The 21,886-nt window shown below is 38.5% G+C and overlaps 1 protein-coding gene across 1 annotated transcript in view; it reads right to left on the bottom strand.

The window, feature by feature from the left end:
* The window catches only part of Ubc7 (ubiquitin conjugating enzyme 7), a 117,830-nt gene that overhangs the window by 24,318 nt on the left and 71,626 nt on the right, over positions 1-21,886 (bottom strand). The window contains exon 3 of the mRNA XM_089095431.1: positions 6,516-6,775. Within this exon, the coding sequence (XP_088951557.1) occupies positions 6,516-6,775 (260 nt within the window). The remainder of the gene's footprint in view (positions 1-6,515; positions 6,776-21,886) is intronic.

The raw sequence follows: 21,886 nt of genomic DNA on the forward strand, positions 1-21,886 counted from the left end.
AATCAATAAGGTATGTTGTCTTACCACCACGTGAATACCATGTTAACTTATGGGCCATTCTATGACCAAACACCGTATTGGTTATAACTAGATTGTTATACCTACAAAATTGCAAAAGTCTGTAGCCATTACTGTTTTCTTTTCCTGTACCAAATTGACCTAGGTTAGGATACCATCTATCCCTATATCTACCGACCTGGGCGTTAAAATCCCCTACTAAAAACATCATATCTCTACCTGGTAAATTCAACTGGGTCACTAGTATCTCCGTCATTTGGTTCTACAGGGACATATACTGTTATAATTAATACCCTGAACTTTTTAGCCATAAAGTGAGCAATTAGTATTCTATTATTAATACCTTCCCAGCCCAAAACAAGATTTAGCAGCTTCCTTATTCATCATGAGCTCTACTCCCTGTCTATGCACCCAATCCTTCCTGTCTGAGTAAATAAACTCTATATCCCCTAATTTCATGCTTCCTACCCCTGGGATATTAGTACCTGAAACTCCTAATAAGTTCAGCTAGAATCGTCTGAACTCATATGTCGAATTTCAAATATTCTGGATATGTTTTTAATATTGCAAACTGCAATATTCATGTACTATAAATCATTAAAATTATTGTGGCCCCAGGAAAACCATTAATCCCGGATACCAGTGAATCACATATCTTCTCAAGTCTACACTGAAGCACTTAATCCGGCTTAGAATCGGATAGCAAGAAATCCCTGGGACCTCCATGAATGGGGGGTTTTGTGCAATCCTGAGCCCATCTTGGTCACAACATGGTTTTCAACACTTGGCGATGCTCTTCTATGAACAAGAATCGAAATCCTGCACAGACAGTCTCAAGCCTATTACCTCCGGCTTGTTATATATTCATGCCTACAAATATTATGCTACCACGGGGAGGCAGCCCATAGTAGATAAATAATCTAGGAAGAGGTTTTCAGCCCGAAAACACCCGTCAAAACAGACCAAGCCCAGAAGAACTATCCATTAATCAGAATCCCGTGTTAATGCTGTGTCGTTTACTATACTTGATTGAAATTGACTGATTGATGATATGCAGCTAGATTCAACAATCATACAGCTACTAGCTAATACATAAGAAGCCCCCCCCCCCTGAGACAAACTTAGAAGTACTTCAACGTGTGCTTCTCTGGCACTACTACGAGGTTTTAATGCTTTCCCTAAGGCACTTCCAAAATGTTGCAGATATGCTATTTTGATAACTTGGACGCATATAGTATCTCTCGGTTTAACTCTGCCCTCCCCCAAGTTATAAATCAACGTCTAATTCCCCCCCCCCGCCCTCAGCAGTCGCTGAAAGTTTTAACTTGATACCCAAATCTGTCCCAAGATATTGCACATTCGCCACTTTTATAACCTGGTTACATACAGTATTTGTTAATTTACCTTGCTACTCAACCATGCATAGATAATAATTACCATAGAAGCTGAAAGCGCCGAAACGTCTTGATGGATCAAAGACAAAATCGTCAGGACCATTTTTCTTCCCCATCCCCCCGCTGACACCGAATTTAAAATCCTCTTATATCACCCTTCCCCTTCTTTCCCCCAGCAGCATCTGACAGTTTTATTTACATTTCCCAAGCTGCTCCTGAAAATTTGTCAGTTTGCTGTTTAGATGACCTTCATAGACATAGTGTTTTGCAATTTACCTCTGCTCTTCCCCCAAGTAAAAATTTGAGATATTCAGCAAAGATTTTCGACCAGGTATAGTTTGTGCCGTTAGTTTTTAATAAAATCTTACTGTAAAATTCGGGGTTCACAGGGAGGGGGATTTTTAATCATACGGCTTGAAAATCGGTATGATCTCTGGTCTTTTTTTCATGTATTATATATTTACATATATGTATGCATTTTGTCAAGTTCTATTTTTTATTAATAAACTAAACTAATTAAAAAAAAAATATTGTGGGATTGAAGCCATTGTAACATCTATCCTGTAAACATTCTTGAATATTGACTGGTCTTAATCCACGATCATGTAAAAAATAGTCGTTTAATCTTCTGTTTTCTTTTAACTATTGAGACTTTCAAATAAATGCATATCTAGGCTGTTTGGTACTTTCAAGAAAAAATATTAGGCGTCACAGATCATTGAAATCAAATTTGTTCTCGAAAAATGTTGTCTTCGCTGAGCTTCCCTCGACCCAACCAATTTTGGGTTGACTTGATCCAGTGAACCCAATTTTTCTTCAATTTTTTATTCTCCTTGCTGATGTGCTCTTAATCCAGTCTGCTTACCTCAAAATTTTTAAGCGGATCGGAGAAAAATAATTTTTGGCCTGTTTTGGAGCGTTGCGGTTCGATACAGCCCTTTTTTTTCGAAATATATTGTCTTCTTAGACTCGTGTTGTCCAGCCTACATGCCCAGTAGGCTGCGTGGCGATCAGAAACGAAGAAGAATGGCGAATTTAGGCATTACTAGTTGCTTCAACTTAATTTTTTTTAGTATTTTGGGTCTTCATTAAGGTCCCTTGTTTTGGTTTTCGTGTCCTTACAGTTCCAATCCAATTGGAGAAACAGTTTTATTTGAGTATTCTTGTTTCACGAATTGATACAGTATCACACTCTGAATTGAAGCAGTATAAAAAACCACAAGCATCAAATATCAAAATATTAAGCGCATATTCCGCAAATAGCATTTGATTATCATTAATGTTGGCAATTAACGGTTTCTGATATTGTGTTTACATATCTGTGGGTAATATCACAACATAGAACTCAGAAATGAATTTCCTACTTTTCTTACCAAAACAACTGTTGCCCCGTTTCTGCTATCAATTAATATTAAGGGCTTTTGCTAATATTACTTCTTAGCCAACATTACTTCCAGTATCAAACATTTTAGAATTTCAGCCGACTCACTCCTTACTTACAGCTGTTACCGCGAACTGAAACAGCGGTGTCAGAGGGGAGTAAAAATTGTCCTGACAATTTTGTCTTTGATCCACCAAGACATTTCGGCGCTTTCAGCTCCTATGGTAATTATTATTTATGCATTGTTGAGTAGCATGGTAAATTAACAAATACTGTATGTAACCAGGTTATAAAAGTGGCGTACCTGCTATATCTTGGGATAGATTTGGGTATCAAGTTAAAACTTTCAGCGACTGCTGAGGGTGGGGGGGGGGGGAATTGGACGTTGATTTATGACTTGGAGGAGGGCAGAATTAAACCGAGAGACACTATATGCGTCCAAGTTATCAATGTAGCATATCTGTAACATTTGGAAGTGCCTTAGGGAAAGCATTAAAACCTCGTAGTAGTGCCAGAGAAGCACACGTTGAAGGACTTCTATGTTCGTCTCAGGGGGGGGGGGGGCTAGACATGTTTTGGTTTCAGATCAGCATAAACTTTTTTTTACATAAGAAGCCGATATGGAACTCGGAATCTAAACCATCAATAAGTCGGGATGATAATCAAAAGAAACTATGCATTGCAAGGTTATCAAAATATCGTATCTGTATTATATTCGTTTTAACATTCATTTATTTATCTATAGCAGTATCTGTTATCTTTATCTTTAATGTGAGTTTTCGTTTCAGTTTTTGTTTGTTTTGAGTTTCAATCATTATATGACTATTTATGCTGGTTTCAGGTTTGAATATGGTTCCTTACTTTTCTTACAAAAACTTCTTGTTTGGACAACGTTTTGTTTTCAAAACTGATCACACAGAAAAATGAGCCTAACATGCAATTATAGGCGCTTCCCACGAAAATTGACAATTTTTAATCTAATGCACATAACTTATATGTAATTTACATAGTTTACATAGACGACAGCTTGTGTCAGTTCTTTTGGGTTTACTACACGCCTGATACATCTAATGTGTATAGACAGAGTGAACAACCATGGAACATTTTCACTCTGAAATACGGAATGAATGGTTTCCTAAGACTAGCATAGATTATGAGATCGCCACGTTATGTTCTTTGCCCAATAGCCAGTATTGTTCTTCTAGGACACCATTAATCGGTTCATGGGTTCCTATGTCTCCACAGGAAAAAAATTATAAACACTAAAAAAACATACCATACGATATGTACCAGTGAGAAGCCTCAGCACCTTAAATTGTGATTTTAGCAAATATTTTAATCTGATTCTTGCCTAGCAACTTACCCAAAAGCATTTCTTTGTGTCCTAAAATAATTTATCTTATGCGAACTACAATTTGACCTATAAGTTTTTGCCAGTCGTTTCACAAAACGCATATGATCTTAATCATTGCCTATTCCTCTTGCCCCCTTAAATTTTTTTTTATTAGAATTTCGTTAACAAAATTAAATATCTTCTTCTTAAGGCCATTTGATACTTAAAAATAATTTTGTGAGCCTCACCGTCGGCTGACAGTCTCAAAGACAAAAGACCCATTAGCGAATTGTGACAGCATCATGGGGAACTCCCAAAGCTTCCAGATTACTCAGGTGATATTTCCTGAAAATATTGGTACAAATTGATAGAGGATTTTGAATATATCAACAGTTCGAAACCCCAACGAGAGGCGACATTAAAATAAAGAAAACTATAATTGTGAAGTAATTGCTAAGCAAAGCGCTGTCTATTCAAAGTACCTACAGTATGAATAATGCGTCCCCTTTGTCGGCAAAGTTTTCAATAAAAGTGGGTTGCACCACAACGTACTCCATAAGCTGTCAAATATTTCTTCGAGCTGATTTTTAACGTTTTCCCAGTAGGTATTCTAGAACATTTTTAGGGACTGCCCTTTCCTGAACTTTGAAAATAAAATTCTGCTTCATTTCCTCAAAAAAAAAGTTGACACTTTCTAATGATGTAAGTAACATTAAATCTGAATATCTCTATCTACGACCCAAAACGGGAGAACTTAAATGTTTTTCCCAAGATTTCGAGGAAAGTAGGTTACGGCTTTTAGTTTTCTGTCGTTTCTTCGAATCTCTTTTCCTAGCTCTACAAGTTATGGCAAGACTGCCTAATGAATTCTAAATAGTTCGGCCACACAAACAAAAGAGTTTTATAATAGACGAGATCTGGCGATCTTTAAGGAGATCTCCTTAATTATACATCACTTTCTGGGCGGGGGTAATTTTTAAACTAATCATTCGCTTAACATTAATTAAAAAAATTAGTAAGTTCCCACTTCCCACTTTCACTTATAAGTATAATGACTACTGCAAACAGGCTTCTTTAAAGGTTACTGAAATCAGATGTTATAAAATATCTTAATTCTGGTGCCAGTTGTCTGAATGTATAGGTCAATGTGTACCAAGATGATTTTTGAGCCGCGTTCTGGGGTCTGTATTAGCAAAGGAGACTTACAGACTACTTACAGAGTATAATGGCATTATACTACTACCAATAGTTAATGTGTCGTCAGAGTTCACAATTAAAACTCCCCTTTAGATCACGTACACTAAGGTGAAATGCTCTTTAAGGAATATATCACAAAAAAACTTCGTCTTTTCATTTTTGCAGTTTCTAAAAAAATAAACAAATCTCCTATCATTGGCTGAAACGTGTTTATTTCCAAAAAAGCCATTAGCTTCCTGAATATCTACAAGGTTTATCGCAATTGATTTTACTCAATAATGAGACTTTGTTTTAATTAATTGCTTTTAAATACTTTTTTTAATTGTACAGTATCAAAAATATCTCAGTGACTGAGGCTGAATGAGCGCAGGGAAGTAACTATAAGAGGTTTATTCGGGCCACGTCAAGCCGAAAGCACAAACACTTACAAATAATGAGCAACAAAAGGGACCATATCGTGAAAATAGAATCGAAATGGCGTGCGTTCTTGGCCCCTTACTAGAGAAAACCCTTGTTCTCGCCCCCACACTAATGAAATTACAATAAAATCTACAATTAGGTTACCATAGATTGCTAAAAACTTCTAATGACTATGTATCATTCGTGCAAACATATTCACCTTCCCAATTGCTTTTGAAACAATTTTTAAGCACAAGCGTCAAGCTGTGTAATGACTTATGATCTTACATTGATTCTTACATTGTGATATTACATGGATTGTGATGATCTTACAAAAGGACTTGTAACAGCACAATATCTTGCCGTCCCCGCAGAGCTTGAGCATAGTATGTATTTCTGGACCAAATTGTCGGCATGGGCACCCATAAGCTGAATTTTAAGGGAGGAGGGCTTACCTGGTCTCATCTGCACTTCCAATACTGTATAATAGAAATCTCAAAACAAAATGTAAAAATATAAGGCAGCGTCAGTCAGCCAGGGGGGGATGGTGCCTCCCTTGCCCCTTTATGGGCGCCCATGATTGTTTGTTACCATTACCTTTGGAGAGGCCAAGAAAAAAGCCACTTATCGTTCCTTACGTTATGAGGAAACTTTTTATCTGCAGCACGGACGAGGCTATGTGTCGGCTAATATGGTTATAGGCTAATGCGTCGAAAATAGCAGCACCAATATTTGATGGCGCCACAGATCTTGCATTAAAAATGTAAAAAAACGAAGAAGAAAACAAACGTACCTGCTAGCATACTAATGACGGACAGCAATATTTTCTCAACACTCTGTACTGGACTCCATCTCTCAGCGCTTGTCTCATATCCAGTGGGGTCATCACCCGGAGCATGTAAAATTGAAATACAGACTCGACCATCGGCATAAACATTCGGATGAAATATTTCAGACGTAAATTGCATCTTTGGCGGACTCAGGGGATAGTCATGAGGGAACGAAATTTTAGCTGCAAATACACCACCCTCATAGCATGTGCCCTCGGGACCCCTAGAAATGAAAAAATATGCACAGATTCATAAAAGATACATATCAACAAATGAAAGGATTGCTCGAAGGAAACCAAAACAAATATACAAACAAAAAAAGTCTGACCAGTTTTTTTTTGTAAACATAGAAGAAACTTAAAAATTTGTGAAAAAAAAACTAAAAATGCATAGCATTACCAATTTTACTAAAAATATTAAAAATGCTATAAGAGAGAGGCTGTAAAATATTTCTAAACTCTTTATTAAAGCATCATTTAAATAAAAGCGTTTGTTAAATAAATACATAAGTAGAACTTCACGGCGGCTATAAACCTGGGACAACCAGCAATTTCAACCAAATAAATATATAATGATTTTTTAATCTTTGGATTAAGACTTATAATTGATTTCAAGAGTTTCTCCTAGCTGGATAATCAGATTTTATTGGAATTACATTTTAATTCTTGATATTTCGTCTTACTTTTGTCCTGTAAATTATCAGTCACCATCCCCTTTTTAAGAAGCATTTCCGTATCAAACCTCAATCAAAATGTATGATTTTAAATTAGACATGACTAAAACACTTTCTCAAGTCTTTTACAGGCCCATTTAAACCGGGGTTTAACTAATACCGAGACTTAGCTAGTTTTAATTTGATGTAATCAGATTTTACACAGACTTTTCTGTTTGGCTGAAACAGTTTACGAAAAATTCTGATTGGCTCAAAATAGCGTTAATCACAGGTACTAGTGAAATTTCATTGCGTATGGGTCTGTACAGGCACTCACATGAGAACTTTGAACACAACTCTAGTAGACTTTGTTTTTTGCAAGTGGAGTTAAATTTTGTCTGAATAGACCACAGGACACATATTTAGATATGTGTCCTGTGGAATAGACCATGACTGTTTATGATTTTACCTGCGGAACAGAAACACTACTGGCTTTTTTTTCGTTTGCTACTGAAGGACCTTAAAATGATATTTTTGTTTATTGTTGACTTTTGGCAAGTTCGAGTTCAAAAAGGCTACAGGGCATGCATATAAGAAGAAATTGATTTCGGGGGAAGAGCTCATTGAAAAACCGGTCATATACATAAATTACGAGTAAAATAACAATGATCCCCTAACACTAAATTAGTGTCTGCCATGTCAATATCCTTCGAAGATTTTTTTTTTTAATCGTTCAATGAATTGAACCCAGTTCACGAAAATTTAGCTGGATGCGGGAAAATGTACCTTTAAAAATCAAGGGGGGGGGATTTGTAATTTTTTCAATTTTTCAATGAAATTAAAAAAAGGACATTTGCGAACGGAAAAAAACGACAGTGTTTTCTGAAATCTAGAAACAGGAAAAATAAAGGGCGCACCCCCCTCCCCAACTGATGCCACTAGTTGAACCTAGGAGTAGAAAGGGGGGTGCTACTCCAACGCGCACCACGTGGTTTATGGTTTTCTCACTGAGAATGAAAAAACAGGAAATTTGTCACATGGAAAACCAGGAATTTTCTCACATTTATGTCTGTTTTCTTGGATGGTTATGTGTGTTGGTCGATTTATTTGATGTTTTTCATGGATGTCAACATCAAATTATGGATGTTTTATGGTTTTTGTCAGTGAGAATGAAAAAACAGGAACTTTGTCACATTTATGTCTGTTTTCTTGGATGGTTATGTGTGTTGGTCGATTTATTTGATGTTTTTCATGGATTTTGTCAGTGAGAATGGAAAAACAGGAACTTTGTCACTCCCTTCTTGTTCTTGTTCGATGCAGGTGTTATGAGGTCCCGGGAAACAGTATTTGTTGTTGTTTTTCAAGCCCAATGTTATGAGTTTCCAAGGTAACGGTTAGATCACGTGTTTTCATCTCAGCCAATCGGAGGACTTTGTTTACATAACAATTTGACCTTGAGATTTCACACATAACGGACATGCAATGTGATTCAATTATCAGAAAGTATTGTGAGACAATGGATAGAACAATTAACATAATTGATGAGCTTGAGGCCTTGGCAGCCGCAATTAGTAATGTAAGTGCATTTTTATTTTCAAACGAATTTTCCTTGGTCACCCTCCAGAATATTCAGGTAGCCCCCCCCTACCATTGTTTTACAATCAAATTCTCGCAAAAAGAAATAATTATCCTTTCGTTACATTCCTTCCTTCTATATTTCCAGCTAAAGCGATCACTGACTTCTGTCAATTTTTAATGAAAATGCCGCTCTGTTTTGACACAAGACTCCAATGTGAGGCCTATAATTAGCTATCACCCTTTCCGGTTTACAAACGCGGTCAACAGAACTATTCTTCCGTCAAATTAAAACACAATGATGCAATAATTAAGCTAGGCCTACACAACCTGTATGGAAGTAGAGAAGCAAGTTATTTTCGAATTAGGGTCTAACAATATCCCCCCCCCATTGTCTTAAAATCCCAAATTCTCGCAAAAAGAAATACCATTTCGATAAATTCCTTCCCTCTATATTTCCAGCTAAATCCCCCCCCCACTCTAATACAAACAACACATTGCAATGAAAACGAAAAAATATTCTTTTAACATCGAAACCTAACCAACGCAAAAAGAAATAACATTTCTCAAATTTATTTTTTATGTAAGCCTATCAACTTAACCCGCTATGTTTTGACATAAGCTCTCCGCACAGGCATATAATTACTTTATCACCCTTTTCCGGTGTGTTCACGGTATCGCTCTAGTCAAACGGTTTGTTTTGATTGTCAAATTAAAACGATTTTAGGCAATAATTAAGCTAGGCCTATGCAACCTGTATAGAAGTAGTGAAATGCATTCTAAACAAAATAATTGCCAACAATATATTTAGGACATTATGTGAAAGGGGGGAGGGGGCAATACATTGCTTCTAACAGCTTCGTTGTAAGTAAATTATGTAAAAGGGGAGGGCAATGCCTTCAATTCTACCGCCATCAGTGTAAAATGAGAACAAACTATTTCTTCACATTAAAAGTAAGGGGGATTCGGTGTGTAGACATGTACACCCATTGACAAGAAAACTAATGTTTAAATATATGCATTGCGTCTCTAGACATGTTTTTAATTTTTTTTAAGCTTTCAATAAAGTTTCTTTTATATTCCCGGGCGTGAATCCAGGATTTTTGTTGGAGGAGGAGGTTAGCACTTTTAATAGTGACAAAATAGAAAAGATAATTGCTTCTTACCTTAATTGCTTCTTCGTCATTTAGTGATTTTAGCTATAACATTTGAATAAAAGGTAGTAAGATTTGCCTTTCGCTTGAATAAAACGCATGATTAACTCAATGAGAGGGTAGACTTAGGGTGGGTTAATTTTCCTAAATTTAGGGGGAGAGAATATGGGTTTTTGCTTTACTAAAATGAGATAAATACTTTTCTAAACAAAATTATGTTTACTAACTTTCTTTCTGTAAAAAGGGGGAAATTATTTTGATTTGATTTTCTTCTCTTCTTTAAGGCAAATTATAAAGAATTTGCGGACCCTACATCGATGAGACCTATGACTGGCGCAAATAGCGAAGAATGCTCCTCGCAGCCACCCGCTAACAAAGCGAGGGCTAATAATGCGCCCCCTGCCATGCAATATGATCGCTGGCCAAAACCCTCTAGCTCCACGCTACTTGACCCAAAGCAACCTCTCAGAAAACCAAAGCGAGAGTGGGTGAATAGTTAAAATGCCGAAGCCCCACCTACGCAAGCTTTTTCAAGGGTCTCAGAAGCTGTCCCGACTGCACAGCCATATGATATTGCTGGCCCGGCTGCGAAAGAAATTAACGTCACCGGTCCCTCCACCCTCCAACACACGTTACCTGGACCTCTAATAGCTGCCCTATCGATGCTAGGTCAGGAGGTTACCCTCCAGCATGCACTACCTGGTCCTTTGGGCACCCAAGCCAAGGCAGATTATGCAAATGTGAGTATTTTTTTTCCTACCTATCTATTTCCTCCAATGTTGTAGTCCTTTTCAATCCCAATATAAACATATCGCAGCGAGCTATTAGCCCCTATTACATATCTAAATATAATTTTTGGCTAAGAAACCACTCTTTTTTCTGTTGCTATTGCTTCACATATAGTTTAGATACCAATGAAACTCAAAATGCTATTCCATTCACAATTGAATATTATCTTGCTTTAATTTTTGGCTTAAAGCTACGCACAAGCATATAAATATATCTCTTTCACCCCCTTCTCCTGTTCTATCATTAGCAAGGGTTAGACCGCAAAGTCTAGGCTTTTCAATGCTTTTAACATAATTCTATTGCTTGGCCAAGAAAATTAGCTCTGTATTGTCTGCAAAATTAGGAAATTGGAATTTTATGTAAGAGCGAAACAACTTATACCACCAAAAATAATAATTGCTATTTATTACATTACTGAAAAGGGGGAGCCTAGTTGCCCTCCATTTTTTTGGTCACTTAAAAAGTGCACTAGAACTTTTAATTTCCATTCAAATAGTTTTAAGAGAGATTATTCCATTTGTCGCATATTGATGTCCAAATTTACACTGAATATTTCTATTGTACCAAAAATTTTAGTGAGGGGGTAAGCGAGTTAACGGTTCTCGACATTTTGAAGTTCAAACTCGTTCATCTATCCTCCATATTTAAACTCATGTGTTTACTGAACCTGTATGGAATTAGAAATATTTCAACTTTTGAAGGGCATTATGTAAAGGGGGCCGGGAAGACCTACGGGGGTGCGCTACGGGCCAGAGAAGTGCCGCAGGGATGCGTCGCAAGGATGCACCGCGGGGCAGAGAAGTGGGGTGCGCTACGGACCCGAGAAGTGCCGCAGGGATGCGCCGCAAAAAAAAATTTGAACACTTTGAAAATAAATGAACAAATTGCCGCCTTCTATGTCATATCTTAGATTATCTTAAGTAGGAACTTTCAGTTGAATTAACCAAATTTAATTAGGCAATGATCCAAATTTTAACAGTAGGGATGATTTGAACACTTTGAAAATAAGCTATTTTTCATTTATAGGTTGGTGCATTGGTCCCCTACTCACCATCGAGTGCAGAAGAGGAAGAAGGGGCAGTGGAGTTTCAAGATAATTCAGCTATCAATGAATGGCACGGTACTATTAATTCTATTGAAGTACCATCTAATATTGACGAGTTTTTAAATAATTTTCTTTTCAATGTAGAAGGTAGCACAGTTGAGCAAGTGGACTTGAGTCCAAATACCCTACAAATTTTAGAGGATTTTACAGGGAACCCTCCTCCCACTGATTACCTACTTCAAACACCTGTTGTGTAACATTTGCAGAGCCCAGATTTGACTGAACACCTTGGGGGTGGGAATAATATCCCCGCGGGGGAGGGGGGAACAACTGCCCCTGATTTTCAATTGTCCAACAGAATTTTAAATGCAATAGTTGTTTACACTGCGACTTGTGGTGACCCCTTTAATTCACTTATTGGGGGAAAATTTGTTTTTGACTCAGTAGAAATTGTGCATGACTATGTAGATAAAATTCGTGCACTTCTGGAGAATCAAATTCAATTGTGGGAGAGGGAATCAATTAAGGTTTCTATTGTTCTAAAAGTGTTCTATTTAAATGAGGGGAAAAGTGAAGTTTATTATCATTATGTACATTCCGAGATGCGTTTGGTTTATTCGAATTTGGAAAATTTTGGGGGTGTTTTCATGGATTGGGTAGGTCAAATTATAACGCATCTTTAGAACTTTAACGAAAATGGGAGTGGATCTCTAGTTCTTTTTGCTGAAAATTTAAGTTTTAATATTTTTAATTTTAAGAAAGATTTTATTTTAAGAGGGGGGGGGCAGGGTCTGAGAGGTCAGTAGTTTTAAATTATAATCCAGATCTAGTTGGTTGTCAAGGTGTCCAGCGGATACGTTTTGAAACATATCAAATGTGTTTCAGATATGCTTTCCTCATATCAGCATTTCAGCCTCTAGCAGATGACGCTTCCAAGACGAATTTAGACAATTGGGCTGTACATGGGAAGGACGGGTCCGATTTCCCCATTGTAGATTTTTCTTGTTTAGAGGGGAAATACCCAGTAACGCTTCGAACCATTGATATTTTTGAAAGGGCTAATGCCGATTTAAATATCGGCGTTACTGTGGTTCAGTATGAAACTGAATTTGACGATGGGGTTCGTTTAAAAAAGAAGGGGGTGGTCTTCCCTGTAAGGGGCCAGTCAATTGATATGGTCAGACACTGGGTTTGGTTGTTAGACACACCGCCTAGTGACCCGGCCAATTCACTTGGCCATTTTAATCCTACCACAGACAGTAGTAGAGGTCGGGGGGGTGGTACGCAGAGGGGGGAACGTTTCTACTGTCCAACATGCTTGTCACAATTCCGTAGTGATATAAAACTACGGAATCACATGAGGCATTGTAGCCGGCACGGCTACCAGACAGTGGAAACGGTTTCAGGGGATAGGTCCATTCTACGATTCAAAACTTTCCAGAATACACTTCTCCAGTGCAACAAAATATCGTTAGATTGTGAAGCTAAGCAGGTGGATGTGAAAGACCTCCAATTTCCAAACCGAGTCAAAGAACATCAGGTTATTGCAGTGTCCTATGCTCACGCGCAAAGAGATAGTTCTAACACAATGCAGTTGTTAGAAATAGTTGAAAAAGTAGATGAGGGGGAGTGCATGGTCAAGGCACTGACTAAACTAATTGGCACGGCTAATGGTGCTTTTTCTCGTTTGAGAAATACCCTTTATCCAATGGTGTTGTCTGCAGTGGATCGTCTCGCTATTAAAAATCAAAAAATATGTTGGGTTTTTACGGGGGTGTTTGCAGAGGCGGGGGATAAGGGGACTAAAGGGAAAAGAGGGGCCGGTAGGAGGGGGAAAGTCAGAGATCATAATCACTTGTGGCAGGAAATATCCTCGGGGGTAGTAATTTTAGGGGGGTTGCGCATCAATCGTGTAATTTAACTGTTAGCCAGCAGTTTTTTATCCCTATTTTTATCCACAACTCTAAATATGACTTAAAATTTATTTTACCGGCACTGGCAGGTAGGCTTATGGAGGGAGGGAGAGTAGACAGTCCATGGGTAAACAGTTCATTTACCAATAACATTATCCCCAAATCGGCCAAGAAGTTGTTACTTCTCGAACTGAAATGGAAGGCAGTGAATAATGGGTATACGTGTTGGAATAAAATCGGGTTTTTAGATTCCTTTAGTTTTTTTCCCAAGGCATTGAGTCAATTGATTCAAGTGAACAAGAGCGACAATTTTGATAGCTTTCCCTTGCTTAAACAGCACTTTCCAGACGATGAAATGTATGACCTGTTGACCTGCAAACGTATATATGCATACGACTATTACTGCTCTGGAACTCGCTTAAGTGAGGTGAAACTACCTCCAATTGAAGCTTTTTATAATTCACTGACTAACAGTGAATGCACATCCGAGGAATATGAGTTTGCCACGAAGGTGTTGTCCAAGGGGGATTGTAAAAATGGGTGGGATTATTGTAGACTGTCCTTGGCCAGTGACGTTCTAACTCTGTTGGATATAGTCTGTAAGAACACAGACCAAATCTATTCAGAGTTCGGGTTAGATATAGGCTATTATTTTTCCACACCCCATTTAGTGATGGATTTAATTTTAAAAATTATCAGGGAGGAAATAGGCCTAATCACCGATGTAGATCAGAACCTTTTTGTAGAGCGTTCAATGAGGGGAGGGTATGTTTTTCATGGGGACCGCGTTATCAACCGATCCGAGCGGACAAAGCACCGGTGTAAAGTCAAATGCAGTGTTCTTGGACATGAACTCATTGTACCGCTCGGCAATGTCCCACTACTCTTTGCCGTGTGGGAACTATCAATGGCTTGAGAAACCTTGTGAGTTCCCAGACATTACCACCGTCGAGGACAATGGGCCACAAGGATGGTTATTTAAAATTGACGGTCACATTCCGCTGGCGCTTCACGACTCAGTCAAAGAGTTTGTCTTACCCTGTATCAATGGGCCCGTGAGCAGGGACTCTCTGAGCCCCTACAATTAATCATTGGTTGAGGATATGGGGATGCACTGGACTCCCTCCAAACAGAAACTGATTGCTGAATTGGACCCTAAGGAGAATGTCGTTGTTCACCATGTGCTTTTGCACTGGATGGTGAACAATAGTTTCAAGATCACCAAAATACATAGGGTCCTGCAGTTCAATCAGCGACCATATTTGAAAACGTTTATCGACACCTTTGTCGATAAACGCTCTAGGGCAAATTCATAGGTGGAGAAGGAAATGTATAAGCTCATTCTAAATTCTGCGTTTGGTAAAATGTGTGAAAGCGTTCGTAATAGATCTCGCTGCGACGTCGTGACTGACCCTCTAGAGTGTGCACGAATTATTGCCGACCCCAATTTTACATCGTTCACGAGCATAGAGACTGGCATGGTTCTCCTACACAGGCGAAAGCGAAATGTGGTACTGAACAAGAATATTGCTGGCTGTAGTTCAGTACTAGAAATTTCAAAAAAGCTCATGTTGTCGTTTTTTTACAATGTGTGCAAGGTGCAATGGCCAAGGGAGGGGGAGGTTCAAGTTTACTATGGGGATACAGATTCTCTGCTGGTAAATGTAAATGGGACTAAAGATTTTTTGGGTGATCTAGAAAAGGTGGAACACATCAGCTCGCGGATGGATTTCACCAACTGGAATCCATCTCTCTACCCCGAGTTGGTGAAACGTCAAGCCCCCAGCCAACTATTTATGTTAAAATCAGAGACGGGGAGTGATTTGATATCAAGGGGGGTGTTCCCGGGCCCCAAAGTTTATTGCGTTGAAACTCATAGTGGGGATGCAAAGAAGGCGTGTAAAGGGGTGCCTACACATTTTGTAAAGAGCAATTTCAACATGAGCGTGTACATAGACTGTGTAGAAAGTAGCCTAGTGCCGAGAGAACAAGTGCTTGCAATTCGCTCTCTACAGTATAGAAATTATACTGTGAGAGTGGAAAATAATGCAATGTCGTGTATATCCGACAAAGTCTAAGTACTCGAGAATGGTGTGACTGTCCTACCTCATGGCCACTACCGTATTTCAGACCGAGTTGAATGCATAGACTATCGCAATCAATTTGGTCTGGATAAATTAACCTAACCTGACCTAACCCAACCAACTAACCACTAACCACCACCACCAACCTGTTCATAAATTAAATAACCCAATCTAACCACCTTAACTTAACCTCATCTAACCTGACAATCCAACCACTTTAACTCAACAACATCTAACCCAATCTAAACACCCCCACCACTAGCCCAACCTTAACCTAACCTGTAGCAGCAGTGACCGGACAACTATTGTAGAGTTTTTTCCACCGCTGTTCCGGGGGAGGGGGGGGGGTCCCTTCCCGCGGCCGCCCAGGGGGTGGGGGGGGGGTCCCGCCCATGGCTGGCCGGCCGTCGGCCCTGCGGCCCTGGGGGGGGGACCCCACCTTTAAATTCACTATAATGTTCAACTGTGCTAGTTCCAAGTGTATTTTGTTGTTGTACAAAAAGTGTTGTATAGAAAAGTGTTGTTGTACAAAAAGTGTTGTATAGAAAATTGTTGTACAGAAAAGTGTTGTACAAAAAGTGCTGTAGATGGACAAAAGTGTTTAAAGACAAAAAGTGTCATCATTGTTCATGTTGAACAAATAGAGTTTTCATGTTGACCAAGTGTTCATGTTGAACAAGTGTTCATATTGCTGTAATAAATGTTGCCATGAAATATTTTGTTGTTGTTCTTGAATAGATAGATCTATGGGTAAATTACTACTTATTCATTGGACACATATGATTTACAGTTAGTTGTAGTCCGACTGTTGTCAACAGCATGTATCAATTTAAAACACCCTTCAGATCGTTTCGGTGTGGTCCCTCAATGTCGGGGAAAACTACACTCTTAACTAAAATAAATCAAAATTGCGATAAAATGTTTATGGAAAAACCAAAAAAAATCTACTATTGCCATTGTATTTTGCAAGAGTCCTATGATAAAATAAAAGCTATTGCCACATCCATACCGATACAATTCATACGGGGACTTGATGTTTTCAATTGTATTGAACCGAACTCGTGGATGATTATTGATGATTTGGCTGGATCCATTGAACAGTTCTCACAGGAAATGCTACAAGTGTTCACCGTTCGCTCCCACCATGAACACATTTCCGCTACTCTGGTTCTACACAATCTGTTTCATCAGAGCAAATGTATGCGAACCCTTGCATTGAATTGCACCGTTTATATTATCTATCGAGTCGTTCGTGATTCTAGCTCGCTCATAACTCTCAATAAGCAGATATACCCCGGCGCTCCAAAATTTCTGTTGTCAGCGTACACACAGGCGACGAGCAAGCCCTACGGTTACATTTTGCTGGATCTTAATCAGAGCACGCCCGAGGATCTACGTGTAGTCACCGACATTTTCAACAATGAAATTACAGTATATCTTCCGGTGAACAGTAGAAAAGGCTATTAGTTGCCATTATGACACTGAAGAAACTACACGAACAACGGCATTTATTTTCCGTTTTAAGCACTTCAAAACCTCCGCTTAGGAAGGCTATACTCAAACATGGTGTTGACAATGATTTCATTAATCTAATATCTGAAATTTTTTTAATTTTACCGGAGGTAATTTTAAAAGGCCATTATGTTTTTAGAAACAAGACAACGAAACAGGTTTCCAGGTGCGGTGCCGGGGCTTGAAAAAACAAGGGAAACAATATAAAACCACAACGACTCCTTCAGGCGGGTGGTAGCTTTTTCACACTTTTACGACCGATAATCGCAGGACGTGTAAACAGTTTTCTATAAAGAATGGTTAAACGCTATAAATTAACGCTATTTGAACTTGTCCTCTTTCCTGTGAAACATTTTGAAGACACTCTAAATAAATTCAGTAAGGACAGGAGTCTTGCTGATGACAAAAAACTACTTTTACTTCAATATGAATTGCAGCGTGTGGACAAATATTAACCTTATCGTGAGAGACCCGCCGCCGCCGCCGCCGCCACTGATCCCTCTAAACAGGAAACATCTCCTCAAGATTCTGCACAATCAAAGGAGATGGAATTGAATTCAATTGTATCAAAAATTGGAAACCTATTGCCACTCCCCTATCGAGAACACAGTAAAAGAGTATTATCTTATCTCATGTTGGAAACTGCTGATGAACATCAAGTTCAAGTTGATAGCACAGGGAAACGAGTTATAATTCAGGGAAAAAGTTATAATCTAGTTGATTTAATTTGTGATATGGTGACGAATCGTAAAGGACTCTTATCCTTGGACGATAGTCTATACACCTTTCTAAGTGTATCAAACTTTCCCTAAAGTCTTATTGGCAATAAGCAAATTCTAAAGAAACTAAGAGAATATAGTCCTCCTCCAACACCATTTAAAAAAGAAGAAGATTCAATATTTGAAGATACTATCAGCGCCACTGATTTTACAACACCTGGGGCTGCTAGTCAAGAGCGAAGATGGATTAATTCACCCTCCAGTGTGCAAAAGGGGAGTGGACATTACACTACGTGTTTACGCTCAAAATGGATGAAGTTCTGAAAGGGGTCTATGAAAATGTTGGTGAAGCGGGAAGTTTAAGTTCTCCCAAAACCCTTTCTAAAGCTGTCCCCGGCACCACCACCACCACATTGAAAAAAGCAAAAGAGTATCTAGAAAATGAACCGAGTTACACACTGCATCGGAATCACAGGCTTCGCGGCAAACAATATCGACAAACTAAAGCCTTTTTCCCTCTGCATATAATGCAAACGGATCTTTTAACTTTAGACGCACTTCAACAACGTCACAATGTACCCTACAAATACATTCTAATTGAGATCAGTATCTCGATTCGTTATGCATACGCAAGCACATTACAATCGAAGAGGGGTTAAGAAGATGATCGCGCCATTTAAATTATTTTTGACGATGATTCATTTGAAAAACATTAGTTTGATCACGGTTGCGAGTATGTTAATCCCCATGTGCGAAAGGTTATTTTGAAATATAATACAATACTATATCATAGTACAGCCCGATAAAGGCTACATTGGCTGAACGATTACTAAGACTTTTTTATATTCTAATTGCACTACATTGCAGCCTAAAAAACAAACCTACTGTTATTCATGATTTAAATAAATCATGCAGATATACCTTCATCAAATTTATGAATGTCTGTCCAACTCACGCCCCCAAGGAGTCTACTACAAAGTAAATACATTTGATGCTTTTCTAAAGCAATATTGCAATGGCAATGAGAAGAAAAAGAAGAAATTCAATGTTGGTGATACTGTTTGAATTAATAGAACCCACAATATTTGTGAAAAAGGGAAACATTTATGGAGCAAAGAACTTTTTAAAAGTATCGAAAATCCAGGACACCGAGCCCAACACATACCGAATGCGAGATACCAAAGATGACGAGATTCTCGGTGGTTTTTATGAATATGAACTGCAAAAAGTTAGAAACACTAGTGAAATTTATCAAATTGAAAAGATATTAAAGAGTCGTACTCGTAGGGGCAAGAGACAGTTGCTTGTTCGCTGCCTAGGATATAACTCAGATTTTGGTTCTTGGGTCAGAGCTGAAGATATTAACAATGCCCAATGATTTCTATGTGACTTTCATGTCCAATGTTTCCGATCCTCTCTACAATGACTTGAATAGAACTAGTGATTTTTGGACGAAACTGTCCCCCACCATCAAATTCGACGGAAAGTATGAAGTGGCTCTTGTCGACTGTATTCTCAAAAATACCTACGACATCCTGAGAAAAGATTTCAAATATAAAATAAAAATTCGACCCTATGATTGGCCACCACCACCATCCTCAAGTGATCAAGAACAAATTCAAAAAATCAATTGGATGAATTATCCATATGTTGAATTACCCTACGAGGAACTCACCTGTATGAATGATTTATGTCGTTCTATTAATAAAAGAATTTCCGCTCGTAAAGAAGGAGCTTTTCATTTCAACTATTTAAAGGAGGAGGGCAAGATCTACATTAGTTCACCAATTGCCAGCGAAAAGGTTATTCTCAATGATAATCTAAAGGATTTTCTTGGCTTTAAGCTCAATATAATCAATGGCAAAAGTGCCGGAAACACTAATTTCATTTTTGCTGACTACCCGCCTGCCTTCTCCACAGACACCTGTATATTTCTCTACGCTTCATTTGTGGAAACATCCCGGGTTGGTAATTCAAATGTTCCCCTCCTACGAGTTCTTGAACGAAAAACCAATCAAGAACATATTCACCACTACAATATAAAGCATCTTCAGTATATTCCCGTAAACACTTCCTATTTGGAACTCTGTCAGTTAACACTAAGAACCGAATTGGGTGATTCCATAGCAATTTCAAAAGGTTTGGCGGTGATTACACGCCATTTTCGACCCATCGTTCAAAAGCAAGATGTCTAATAAAAAAGTGGTATTCACTTGTCCTGATATTGACTGCTATGTTAATACTCTTGGGCCAAGACAACAGGGCAATGGAATGGACTACTACAAAGGACGCTCGTCAATGTCTGGCTATGGTCTTGACAGTTGGTTTGCTAAGCTGTTTCGCTCTTCACTACCACTGGCTAGAAAAAATCTTGTACCAGCTGCGACAGATTTTGCATCTTCTACACTATACGATTGGGGTTCTGGCAAGGATTTAAAAAAAGTGCTTCGGAAAATCTTAGGTCCAGTGCGCGTACCCTTGGCGAGAGATTAAAACAAAATGGTAAAGGCTTAAAAAGGTCGAGAAACAATGCATCACTCATCAGTCTCCACTCAGGTCGGAAACGAAAGACATCATCCCTCTTGTCAAAGAAAAGAAGGAAAAAGCCGCAACGTGCTGTAAACAGAAGAAGAAGTCCCAGGAAGAAAATTGTTAGATCGAAACTGGATTTCTTCTCCTAAGATGTCCTACCTACCGCAATAGGATTCTCAACCTTCAATCACCGCCTCATTGAATCTATTCAACGCTGAAAATGTTGATGTGAGTGTCAAGCATGGATACTATGAACAATTTTATCCTCAACAACCCCTCTCCGATAATCTTCACTTTAAAATGTATGCTACTGAAGTCCACCTCATTAAATTGTCGTCGGACATATTATAATTACCAATGAAAACTTGAATTATTGATAATTACACTCAGATTCGGGGCGATTAGACCCACAATGGAAATTGTATACTACATAATTTATTTCGTCAAATTAGTGTCTACATCAAAATTATACTATTGAGCCCTCTCCCCCATCGTCCCAACTATGAGACATATATTAACTTCATGTTGATGACACCCAAGTCATACAATTAATTAAGAGACACCTCCAAGGGATATGAATATATTACTAATACTGATAGTACAGATGCACTTAAAAATGCTACAACTAGTGACTTACATCTAGTTGGAAAAATATATCATGAAATATTTAATATACCCCAATGGCTGCCGCCCCATGTTAACGTGGATAGAAAACTAACGCTTGCACCCTCCAATTTCATATTGAGAAAGGAACTTGCTGTCAATCCTGATGAAAGTCTCTCCCTCACCTCGGCAAGACTTCATGTACGCAAACAACAGGTCATGAGTTCTGTTGCTTTGGCCGTGGAAAAACTGAGAGCCAATGGCAACAATATTAAACTACTTGTTCCTCATACAATCACCAATCAGCGTCATATTGCAATGGGCTCACGCACCTTCACAGATTTATCCTTTATCAATGTTGAAATTCTGTCAAAACTTGCTTTGGCATTTGTAAAAAGCGCCAGTGCAATAGGATTATGGACTGAATGCCCACATAAATTCGAGATGTTTGGACTTTCATCTCTTGTGTGAAAAGTAAACGGCATCCCACTCTAAAATCTATCTTTTGTTAAATCCTATAGAACATTGTACGAGTTGACCATGCAAACAATATATCATGACTCTCAACTATTTGAAAATGGTATAAACGAAGATATGTTTGATAAAACACATGGTATCATTGTACTGGATTTGTATGGTACACATGATATGAGTATAGTACGTACGGGGAGTGTGCGTTTAGAGTGTAAATTTGCCGACCCATTTGCTGAGAGTATTGCACTAATCTCACTAAATCAATATGAAACCTATTGGGAA

Source organism: Artemia sp. Qi Xiang Cuo, chromosome 10 (genome assembly GCF_049724085.1).
Source record: "Artemia sp. Qi Xiang Cuo chromosome 10, ASM4972408v1, whole genome shotgun sequence".
NCBI classification, from domain to species: Eukaryota; Metazoa; Arthropoda; class Branchiopoda; order Anostraca; family Artemiidae; genus Artemia; species Artemia sp. Qi Xiang Cuo.